The following is a 13,012-nucleotide window of genomic DNA, read 5'->3' on the forward strand; positions in this document are numbered from 1 at the left end:
GTAGCTCAGGTGACATTGACGTCATCGTACGTCACGATGAGATTGCAAAATTTATTTTTCATATTTTGGCCGGGAAAATGCACATTTTCGGGGATAATTTAACATTGTTTAAACAAATTGATTTGTTTTTAATAATTTCGGGCTTGTAGGACAACGGGTTTCGGTTTAATTATCATACATTGATGCTTATCATATTTAAACATTATAAATGATATTAATTATGTTTAAAATTTATTTATTTATGTCGTGAAAATGTATAGCTTTGATCGACCGATTTCAATCGTTTCGAAAATTTTCCCAAAATTTAAATATTGTTGAGTGAACGAATCACGGAATCCGATAAATTAAAACTGAACTCGAACTTACCCTGTTTTCGGTCCTTTTCGAAAAAATATCCATTTTCGTTCGTGTTCACAGTACTAATACAACACATTTTCACTAATATTTAAATATATAAATTAGAAATTCGTGAAAAGAGCCCTACTTTTAAGCCAAAACGGACTCTGATGTTGCTGCCACCAAACCGAAATCAAAACTAAACGCAGAGGACCGAAAAATGTGACCTTTTATCAGGTGGCTCACGTGACAGTGGCGTCATCGTACCTCACGATGAGATTGCAAAAATTATTTTTCATATTTTCGCTCAGAAGTTGTACATGTTCGGGGTTAATTTAACAATGTTTAAACAAACTAATTTGTTTTTGCTAACCTCGTGTTCTTAGGAAAATGGTTTTCGGTTTAATTATCACATATTAATAGTTCTCATATTTAAACATTATGAATTATATTAATTATGTCATTTCTGCAACTCTTGAGTTATTTTCTAAAATAAATTGACTGATCCATACATGTTTTTGTCACTGGAAAAGCAAATCTAAAAAATATGAATGCAATGATAAATTTACGAAAATATACTGATGATATTTTGCACATTTTAGATAGGATTTATTCGGCAAAATCTTGAGATGACGTCATCAAGTTTTTGGGCTTGATAAACAGATATATTTTAATTAAAAACGTACCATGTCAAACAGTAACTTCAAAACATCTGCAAAAATTAAAAATTTAGTTTTGCAATTCTTGATTCAATCAATAAAATAAGCTGACTCAGTGATTAATTTTTTTTGAGACACCCCCTATAAGCAAAACTAAAAAATATGAATGGAATGATAAATCACAATATGTGAACACGAACGAAAATGGATATTTTAAAAAGGATTCATTTGGCAAAATTTTGGGCTGATGTCATCAATTTTTTGGAGGAAGTAAGTATTATTTTGAATAAAAATTTATTATGCTTATCAGATATTTAAAACATCTGCAAGATTTCAAAGCATTCGGTTTGCAGATTCAAAATTAAGTTGTAGGTGAAACGAAGTTCACGGGGTCAACTAGTAATCAATAAAAGCAGTATATATGTTTCGGTTTTCTTTTCTAGCTTGTTCACAGATGATGGAATCTATGATTAATTGCTCTTTGCAACCAAAGGATCCTTTAATACATCCTTTCTGTTATTATTATTATTATTATTGTTAATAGTCTTTCAACAGGCTAGGGCACCTTTAGTGAAAGACATACATGTGAAAAAGGACACAAAAAATAAAAAAAAAAGAAAAGAAAAAGGGGAAAACCATAGAATACATGAAAGTGAGTGCAGGATAGTAGCTACCATTATAATTTGTAACAGATTTTGATATCACGAATTGTGCAATTGAAGATATCCACCTCATTTTCTATCTGCATATAGTTTCTTATCATCTGATAGAGGGGTGACACTTTAGTACCATTGGTTTTTGGTCGTCGTGCCTCTAAGACTAAACTAAATCTTAAGTTAGTTCCGCAGGCTTTGAAATACAAAAGGTTCAGAATATCTTCACAATCTACTATTGAATGTTTTTAAGCAATAAAATTCTGATGAATGATTTATGCGATCAAACGCCTTAGAAAAACCTATATATATGCAGTCCATCTGACTACACAGATCTAAATAGTCTGAAATAAACTGTGTTTTTAAAAATAAGTTTGTGGTTGTTGACTTTCCCTTTCTAAAACCATGTTGATTTGGGGACAAATAAGTGGAAACGTGATTACATATTCGAGAATGAAGTAGAATTTCAAATATTTTTGCAAAATTGTTAATAATTGTGATTGGACGATAATTTGTTATGTCACTTGTACTATTTTTCTTATGGACAGGTATAATGCGTGATAGTTTCCACTTTTCTGGAAAAATAGATGTTCTTAATATCAAATTAAAAATAACAGACAACGGTTCACATAAAACTGACGCACAATCACGAATGAGAAATGAGGGAATAGCATCTGGACCAGCTGTCAAAGTTGGCTTAAGTAGTTTAATCGAATTGCAAATTTCTCTGGAATCAACATTTTTAACATATAAGATGTTTTTATTTAGACTACTTAAGTTTTCCTCAAATACTACAGAGTTGGTGTTATTACCTTGTTTGAATGATTTAACAAACGATTCAGCAAACGCATTGACTATATCTTCTGCTGACGTTAAATCGCTGTCATTATATTTCATCACATTGGGTATTCGTTTTGTTTTTAATAAAAGCCCAAAATTGTTTTGGATTTATTTTTATTTCTTCTGTAATTCGTCGTAAATAATTTTTATGAGCACTTCTAATTAAATTTTTTACTTTACTGCGGTAGATTTTAAATATTTCAAAAGATACAAGTGATTTATCATTTTTGTACTTTATCCAAGCTTAGTGTTTTTGTTTAAGATTAACTATAATTTCTTTGTTAAACCATTCTGAGTAAATTCTGGTTGGCTGCCTTTTCTTGGGCACAAAAAAATTGAAGATTTTATACAACTTGTCATAAAGTAATTCAACAGCCCTATTCACATCTGTTATGGAATTTAGAAAAAAAAAGTCAGTTTCTGCTATGTTGCGATATAAGGATGGAAAATCAGCTTTTTTAAAATTAAATTCGCCACCATTCCTGGTGCGAATGTGTGCCAACTTATTTTTTACATTTTTTACAGTAATCTCTAAGGCAGGATGATGCACATCTTCTGAAGTTAGTATTTCTTCTGAGTGGATTACCGAGCATCCGACATCGCATAAAACTAAATCTAAGACTCGCGCATCTAAATTGGTGACAAAATTTTTTTGGGAAAAAAAAAATTTCCCACTGCAATGTTTTTGCAACGTATTGCCCATTAGAATTTGTAGTTTCATCTACTACTATACAAATACTGTAAATCCCAATATCTGTTCTAACTCTATTAATCACCTACAAAACAGTAAAAATTAGGATGTTCCCAAATCTAAGTTTCTATCTAATCACACAATACTATTACGAAAGAAACCCATACGCCGCCCCGTTGCAACGCCTATGGGTTCTAGTATGTACGGCGATGATGGGTGACTCATCGTCGGTGACGACAGCCGGCCGGCACTGGCTAAAGAAAAACCTGAAAGCGGAAGTCGCGATGGGTATTACAGAAAGACATCGATCACGAAATATCTAGAAGGAAAGTATGGGTTTAAATAGAGGCTACTTTCGAAAACGATATATTTCAGTCAGCGAGTCAAGTCCAACGAACGAATTCAGTCAAGTTGCGCCGAAATTATTTTCTACATAATTGCTGTATAGTCGTGTAAAATTTGAGTTCTTGAGAAATAAATTATTAAGTTTTACCCACGTCGATTTTAAATCACCGAACAACGCAACACTGGTGTCAGGAGTGAAATTCAAGATCCATAATTGACTTTACGGGATATCTACAGGCAGTTTAGACAGGAATTCGGAAGACTGATGCTCTAAAACTTCGATTTGGGGATGAACATTTGAAACAAGTTTTTGCAACCCAAGTTCCCACGCAACATGATGTCGTCTTTTTCACGTGAATAAATGGTCATCATTTACGTCATAGTGACCAAAGATTTCACGTGATATTGACGTACCAATGACGGTCATATGTCTCGTCTAGATGACGTGATTTTGTAACGAACTATTGACGTGATGTACTGACATCTTAGAGAAGGCATTTATTGTCCATTTTAAGACATTGTTTTATATTTTGATTTTTAGAAAAAAATATGCAATAAATAAAACGCTGAAATAATTTTATAATTTTATATTGTTTACCTTAAATAAAATATTATAATTCGTTATAATCACCAGGTAAACCCTAAAACAAAATATATATTAATTAAAGTTAAAACAAATTAGTGTAAAAAAATAAATTTACTACAATTCTGTACAACCAACAATAAACTTCAGTTAACAAATAAAAAAATATATGTCAACTAACTGGCCTCAAAAGCGTCCGAAAACATAACGGCAGAGCAATATATCGGACCTCTCTGTCTGTCTGTGGTACTAAACAGTACTGCGCATACACTCGTACTTGCTTGATTTGTAGTCGATAGCGTGACTGGATGCGTTTTGACATTTCGTACTTTCGCTTCTATTTTGTGTACATGCGCACAGACCCTCAGTACTCTTATAGACAGAAAACAACATCTTCTGTCCCTTTCTGTCCGTGAACACCGTTTTTATGTTACTTCTGAAGAGTTAGCAATATAGTAGTATTAGATATATGGTATAAGGTATGCGAACTTAAAATCGGGACTATAATTAATTTCCACAATTTTTGTATAAAGAAGCAATTTGCTTAGGGCTGTATTAAATATGACGTTTAGATTGTGATAATGATAATTTATTTTTAAGCCAAACTGTCATATTAGCAATTACCCCACTAAAAGAACTTGAAAAAAGAAAATTAATAAATTTAGTGTATGACAGGCAGTCAAAGATTACTCCATATTTGGTGGTTAAGGGATTAAAAAATTATGTAATTGGGAAAACCACTGTGTATAGAGTTTGGGAAACATTGGATGGAGGTGGTGGAATAGAAAGGAAAGAAGAGTCTGGAAAAAAAAAGAAGAAAATTAACGGAAGGAGAAATTCGGAAGATTGTTAAACTTTCAAAGAAAAATGGGGCGACTGCATCGAAGTTAGCAAGAAAATATCATGTGTCAGATCGGCATATATCGAAAATATTAAAACAAAAAGGAATTAACCGTTTTACCAAAATAGATGCATGGAAATCGACCCCTGAACGACAAGAACGACAAAGAGCCAGACTAAATGTCCTATTTTCTGGCGATTTCAAACTCAGTGGCAAAAAAGACATCATTTATGATGATTAATCCTATTTTTCGTTTCAAAACGACAAGGCGTTTTCAAGTAAACATTATTTGGTCACATTTAAAGAATAAAGTAATTATATTATGAAGAAAACTGGCCAGCTTCGACATTTAGGCAATTGAAGCAGCGAATAAAAAAGAAAATCAAGGAATTTGACGAAAAATACTTCAAGCGATTGCTGTGGAACAACCGCAAGAGAATTAATGAAGTGGCTGTGAATCGAACATTGAGACTTATTAAGAAATAAGTTTATAAGGTTCTTGGTTCACTATTGTTTTTCGTTTGAATAGTAAATACGTTTCAAAAATAGTCCCAATTTTAAGTTCGCCTACCTTAAACAAAAAAAAAAAGGATAATATACAATATACATATAATCAACAATAAACGTTCCAATAAAATATACTATTTAACGAAAAATCAGTTTTAAAAACACAAAGAAATCTATTTAGTTACAAAGAATATTAAAAGAAAATTATTATAAACTATAAATCAGTCTTAAAAACACAAACAAATCTATTTACAAAAAATATAAAAAAAAAACTAGAATAAAAGGAAAAGACAATTGAATCGCATTGTTGAAGTTACTTGATTTGAAAATGCACTGTAAATCTATCTAATTCACGACGAGTTGACTGTCCCCAACACACAAAAAAGTACCGTTAAGAATTAATTCTGTTTTAACAATCATATCTGATAACGTAAGTTTTTTAACTCTGCCTCAATTTATTGCACTGAAAAGAAAAACCCGTTAGAGTGCATGGATTAATGGAAATGAAATCATTTTTTCGTCTATGGGCAAAAGCAAGTATTTGGCTATTATTAAATTTAAGGGATTACAGCTTAAAGCAGAAGACAAATTCTGCGTTTTAAAAATGCTAAATTTACTTGAATTTAACGGATAATCGTAAAATGGTTGCATTGACAAAAACGCATACCCTATCAGGAAAATCTCGTTGTCAATAATTTTTTACAATGAAGCGAAATGTGCCATGTATAGTAAGTTACCAAAAAGTATCGTAGTATTACAGGCATCTACCTGTGTATAATATCCAATATTATGTTATATATGTATACATATATGATTTCATTGTATTTTTTTAACTTACAAAGAAATCTGCTTGTTCTAATAGGCAAAGATAATCTTGTAATTCGTCAAAATTTGTTTAGGTGTGGTCTTGGCTGCATAACTTCTATTTTTGTTTTCTTTTTCAGTTGTTAGATTTGATGACATTTTTACCATTTCTTTCCTTTCGCACATGTGTTTTGTATTTGTTTCAAATCTAGAATAAAATTATGTTCATTAGTATTAGTTCATAAAAAATTTCAGTAACATACCTTTTCAATATTTTATGGCGCCTCATTTTCAAAAACAATCACAGTAAGTTCTTCATAATCAGTCGGAGTATCTTCAGTGATTAATGGTGGTCTTTCCAGCTTATCTGAAAAAACTGCTTTTGTTATCTACGTACAGTTATCAAAAATAACAGAAACACGTAAAAATTAAAATGATTACTTTATTAGATATTAACTTACCTAGTGTAAATAAGTACAACCCACACTGAATGCCAGAAATTTTCACAAAACTGTGTTAAAAATGAACTGAGTAACGGATACACGAGAAAGTTTTAGTGGTTGAAAACCAACTGGAAATATTGGAATGCTTCACTGTGAAGTGCAATAAACATGAATACCGAAAAAAGGAAAAGTCCAAATGCACGCCCCAAACATCTGATGTATTGTATAGTAAATACGGAAGTTGAGCATTAATTTTTCATTAGATGAAATAAATTTAATATAACTAAATATTAATCACTCTCTAATTATTTTGGTAAGCATCATCACTTTATAAACGTCTTTATAAAATCAAAATTCGACGAAGGAATTCTTCAAAACTTTGTCCCATTTTAGGAACAATGAACAAAGAATTTTTATGAATTTGTTTTTGTCGTAGGGTCTTTTCACTATTTTATACGCTCAATCCCAGATGTTCTATTTATAATTTGCCAAGCAGGTACTTACAAAATAACACTTCCAGAGTAAACAAGTTTTCAGAAATAATTATTATTTTATTAGAAATTATTAGAATGAAAAAACTTGTCGTTGGTGTATTTCTAGTAAAGCCGTTGCATTTTTTGCTCTAAATATAATTAAGCATTATGAAGGCCACTTTTTAAAGAATACGACGACCCACATCTAATTGATCATATAATCTATAAAAAATGACGAAGAAAAGACGGCCTTTTGACGTCATTAATTGACGTCAGAAGTAAGTCATAAAAATCTCGTTATTATCACGTGATTTTTTGGGCGAAGAACGTCGCCGACGAGTTATGACCAAAAATTGACGTCTGACGTCGACAGTCTGCAACAATGCTGATTGACAATTGGACCAACAGGTTTGGAGTCCCAATGGAAATACATTCAGACCAAGGCATAAACTTCGAGTCAACCCTATTCCAAAGGTTACTGAAGTACTAGGGATACGGAAGACTACATCGTTGCACCCGCAGTCAGATGGAATGGTAGAACGAATCAATCGTACCATGGAAAAACATCTTTCGAAAGTAACGGCCGAACATCAGGAAGATTGGGATCGACACCTTCTACTGTTCCTACTGGTTTATCGATCAGCTGTCCATGACAGGACGGGTCAGACGGCGGCGGGCAGTTTTCAGAAGGGAACTTCTTGTACTTGTGACATCTTGTACGGCTCTCCGAGTGAAGAACCAAAGGAGGTAATAGATTACGTCGATGACTTGAAGAAGAAGCTGCTGAGCGTTCACGAAACGGTGCGCCACAAAATCTGAGTTATTGAGAAATAATTTGTTAAGTTTTACCCACGCCGATTTTAAATCACCGAACAACGTAACAATACTTACATCATCATAAACTTAGGACAAGTAATTTTTTCGTAGAGTTGATTCCTCATGAATGTTATGTTTGCAATTTCTCTCCAAAAGCAAGCGCAATGTTTTGTTGTCAAGTTTCTTCAAGGGTATATTTGCCCCAACAAATGCACTGCATAATTCATAAGTAGTAAAAATTTTTCGTTTGGTCTTCACTATAAAATGAGGAAATTAAAGTTTGCTTGGTATCTTTGGTAAGATTTGTTTTGTTGATGTGAGTATTTTCATGTTGAAGAACTGTAAATGGGTGTTTTAGTTCTTTTAAAACCCACCTACCTACCTACCTGGCTGTCCAATAAAATTTGTTTTTTGATGGTTTACGTAGAAAAATAGATTTGGGTTATTGAATTGTCGGCATTTTGCTAACAAGATTCCCGTGACCTTTTTACCCAAAACTGGAATTGGAATGTCTTTCTTTATAGTCCCGGAAATATTAAATGTGACCTTCTCAAGAAACGTGTGCTTAGGGGTATAGAAAATTCATATTTTAGAACAAAATAGGCAAAAACAAGTAGGGCTCAAGTAAAAGGATTTTCTCACATACACATTTATATATCTATAATTTTCATGCATTTGTCTACAGACAAAATGAAAAGTCATCCTAGAATCCGTTCTTTACTGATAACTGTCAAAAATCTTAACACTAAAAATTTAGAGAGCATATTTGTAGAAACATCGAAAATAAAAAAATGAGAGCCCTTTATACAAATTAATTGTGCGAGGTACGTGCCGGTAAAGTGAATTAATTTGCACTCTTTTTACCCTCTTCTACCACGATCCAGTGGAGGTATTTAAGTAAATATGCGTTTCAGTTTCAGTATTTCTATTTGTTTTTTTTTTTAAACGATCGTGCTACGGTTCGCTTTCAAACGTAGCGTATCCGGTTTTTTCCGGGTCACACTGTTACTATTTCATGGACAGGACAGTGTAGGGGTTAATAAAACACAGGCAGCTGTTTTATTTGAGGACTGATTGGCCGAATGCACAATTGCACATATGTCTATTTGTAGAGAATTTACATTTTGCCTATTTATATGTGCATTTTAAACAATTCGATGCGGTGTGGTCTGTGTTATGGTTATGAGTATGACTGTTATGAGTTACATTATGAGGTAAAAACGTATCCCATTTATCTATCGTTATGATTCTGCACGAGCGATAGTGTGTATGCATATTTTATAATTTAACAGTTGCATTAATTTTGAAAATATGTATCGTCTGCAATAATGGGACAAACGAATTCATCAAGTAAAGCTTTCTCTCGTACCATTTTGTATTCAGCGTCGAAATTGGTTAAAAAATCCGTTGCTTCAATACCCCGACTTAAATACCTATATGACAGGCTCATATGAAAGCACATAATACATCCATCCAACTACTAATTACTCAACCGACCCATGTTCCCGAAGTTACAAGGCTCAAAGCATAATAATCCAAAAAATTTCATCCCTAAGCATTTCAGCAGGATCAGTGAAGCAAGTATTCGTTAACAACATTCGCTAATCCAAAACTTTACCCCACGGCGACGACATCCTGATTTTAAGCAACGTTCGCCCCTTCCCCCAAACATTATCATACATTAATTATTCATGCAATTTTTTCGAGAATATGCAGGAGTCTGGAAACTAATGGTCCAATCTTGGCAGTGATTGTGAAGGTCGCTTTAAATCAGATGACTCCAGCTTAACAAACAACGTATTAAAATACATCTCCATGCGGTGGAAAAAGTGTGTTTTCTGCGTGCCGTTTTTTCTACGATGCGCTAGAATATTACAAAGGAGATTGCTACTAACATTATGCGTTGTATATATGTATGGTAATCCGTGCATTCTACGCTGTATTAAAATGAGGAAAACATGTAAACGCTTTGTAGTCACATTAAAATTTTATGAGCAAGCCGAATTATTTTATGCACATTAATTATCTGTGCGGCCGGTTTAGACTAACAGTTCGGAGAAATTACATTATGAGAATATTTCACAAAGTAGCTTCTACATTTTCCGCTCTAAATCGGTCTAATTTTCCCCGACTAATGCTAAAACATTAATCTTTTCAAAAACATACAATCCCTTGCCATTTACACTCTTTATCTTCTCAGCAACTGGTCGTTTTTGCGGCGGGTTTACGAACTTTGCAAATAGAGAGGCTGCGAGTAAATACTTAGCCTCTTCGTGCCGTGACCTCAGGTTAGCACATTTGCGCTTCAGTCATAATTAATAACTCAATTAAAGGAGAAGTGTTTCCTTATTTTGCCGACAGTATCGTTGGAAATTTTAAATGAATTTTTTTTTCTGAACTTTATAGATTAATTTTTGGATTTTCTAATTAAGAGAAGAAGAAGACTTATGACTTTATAAATTTTAATATAGTTTTTTAATGTTTTTAAAGTATTAGAACGGTAATTTCTCAGAAATTTTTCAGATACAAATACTAAGAAAATATTTAGTTTGCTAACTCATTCCGATCTTTAAACTTTAACGACTAACTGATATCAATAAAAAAAAAAAATAAACTTGGAGAAAACACTGCTTTGACGGATATATGTTAAATAGCAGAAAAAACTAAAAAATTATTGTTAACTTCCGTCAATTCTGAACCACGAGATTATGGTTTATTTATTTGATGATTTTTAGCTTGATGTCATCAATTTTGTGGTCGGGAAATATATCTATAAGGTCAATTAATATCTCCACTCTTTGATGTCTGTCTAATTATGCTATAACTAAAGATAGAAAACTAATTTTTATTTAAATTAACGTGCTACGTATTTCTTCATGTGCTATTTTTTTTTACTGGAATGCGAGATTGTCCAGTTATTCACATTTTCCTGAATATTGTTAACAAAGCAAAAAATAATCAAAAAGTCGCAGTGGGGTAATTTTTAACATTTGTGCTGCAATATTTTGTGGACAGTTAAAAAAATTGTGCTTTGTTACAGTATAAATAAAATTAAACGTTAGTAAACATAGTGTTCTTAAAAAAATCTTGTATACTATAATTTTCAAATATGTAGTTGTATCTCAATTTTTTCATATAACTAGAATTGGCTGTATTTTATTACTGGATTGTAGTATTTTTTACTTCGCGGGCGTAAAACGTACGAAAAGTTCAGGAGAGCGACCTCCAAGGTAAAATCCTTCTGACGAAGAGATTTCGTTGTTCTTATCCTCTATTTCCTGAAGATGTCCGTTACGAAAGTACGTGAAACGTTGAAAATCTTTTCAAATTTGACAAGTCCAAACCCGATAAACCTCTTTACTGACTAATCCAAAAACAGTTTACTTAATTTTTCCAAAAATCTGGATACACATTACTGTTCCTACTAGTGTTACAATATACTCATAAAAATTGATATAAAAAAAAATAAAATTCGCAAATTGAAATTTTGACTGTAAAATTGATTGTGCTTCAAGGTCGAACCAAATAATTTTTACATCTTTTTACGCGAGTGTGGACAAAGTATTGATCGTACGACTGACAACTGTCATGTTTTCTTGGCGTTTTCATAACCTCTAGAGTATGAAAAAATAGATCCTCCATTTCTGTCTGTTCGTCGTCTCGGATTTTTACTAAACAGAATCTCCGAAACTATTGGGCCGATTCTTGTCGAGTTTTGTATGGATGTTAGAAATGACATGTATGTAGATGGTAAAACGCTAACTAAAATTTAACTACTTATCATCCCCACCAACAACTTGATAACCTCTCCTCAACTTGATAACCTCTCCTCAACTTTTACTTCCCGAGCGTAAGCCAAAAAAGTATTGAAATCTAGTCCGTCGGCCAACAAGCTACCTTCATGTTTTCTCGACGTTTCATGACCCCTACAGTAATAAAAATAGATCTCCGTTTTCGTTTGTCTATCTGTCTGTCTGTCTGTATGTTCGCCGTCTGTGTCGATTTTTATTAGACAGACAATATTCGTAATTACCGGAGCGCTTTTTGTCAAATTTTGTAACTATGTTAGAAATATCATGTGGATGGTAAAACTCTAACCAAAATTTGTCTGCTCATCCGTATTGACAATGGAATGACATCATCTCCAAAGTTCACAACAGAAAAAGTTTTTTAAATTTTACAAAATAACTTCCTCACTTGTGGTTTATGAATCCGTGTCGAGTTTTTACCCTAGGCACCCAGATTTTTGGAAAAACATTCAAAATTGTGTGACACCGTTTTAGAATATAACTTTGAAATTGAAAATCGAATATCTTGAAATCCTACAAACGTTTTTTTATATATTATTTATTTTATCAGTTTAGGGTTTTTTCAATTTGTCGATTGTTCAATTTCTCGATTTTTCGACTTTTCGATTTCTCGATTCTTGAATTTTTCGATTTCTCAATTTTTCAATGTATTAGTTTTGGAATTTTGCAATATTTCTACTTCAATTTTTCGATTTTTCGTTCTTCAATCATTCGATGTTTCAATTTTTTTAAAAAATTTTAGATTTTCTACTTTCTTGATGTGTCGATTTCTTGAACTTTCGATTTTTCAGCTTCTCGCTTTTCTCATTCTAAGAACTAATTTTATTTCTGTTCAGTATGAGATCCACTTTCTGTCAGACCAGATAAAATGAATCACTAAAATGGAGGCGGGGTGGGTGGGCGTGGTTAATTATATGTTCTTCTGTACAATGGGAGTGGAGCTATTAAAAAAGGAAAAAAAAATGGCTAACCGTAATTTTTTTGTAATACTATTTACTTCAAGATTTATTTCTTATTTAAGAAGAAAAATGAGAGAACGGGTGGGTGGGCGGGGCTAAGTTTAACTTTTTGCTGTAGAGACGTTTATAAGCAAGCAATAGCGCCCCTCGTCCGCCTCCTTCATTCCAGTGTCTACTCTTAATATTGTTCAGCCTTGTCTTAGCAAGTACTAGCCCCACCCACCCACCCCCTCTCCAACCTAGTGATTGTCCT

The 13,012-nt window shown here is 32.7% G+C and overlaps 1 protein-coding gene across 1 annotated transcript; it reads left to right on the top strand.

Moving 5' to 3' along the window:
• The first annotated feature begins 6,159 nt into the window (after nucleotides 1–6,159).
• Nucleotides 6,160–7,994, top strand: LOC135136223 (uncharacterized). The gene is made up of 2 exons (XM_064065416.1): nucleotides 6,160–6,183; nucleotides 7,584–7,994. The coding sequence occupies exons 1-2, from the start codon at nucleotides 6,160–6,162 to the stop codon at nucleotides 7,992–7,994; spliced, it is 435 nt and encodes a 144-aa protein (XP_063921486.1).
• Nucleotides 7,995–13,012: the final 5,018 nt, after the last annotated feature.

Source organism: Zophobas morio, unplaced genomic scaffold (genome assembly GCF_036711695.1).
Source record: "Zophobas morio isolate AGI-343-1 ecotype UQ-CSIRO unplaced genomic scaffold, CSIRO_AGI_Zmor_V1 ptg000004l, whole genome shotgun sequence".
Taxonomy (NCBI): Eukaryota; Metazoa; Arthropoda; class Insecta; order Coleoptera; family Tenebrionidae; genus Zophobas; species Zophobas morio.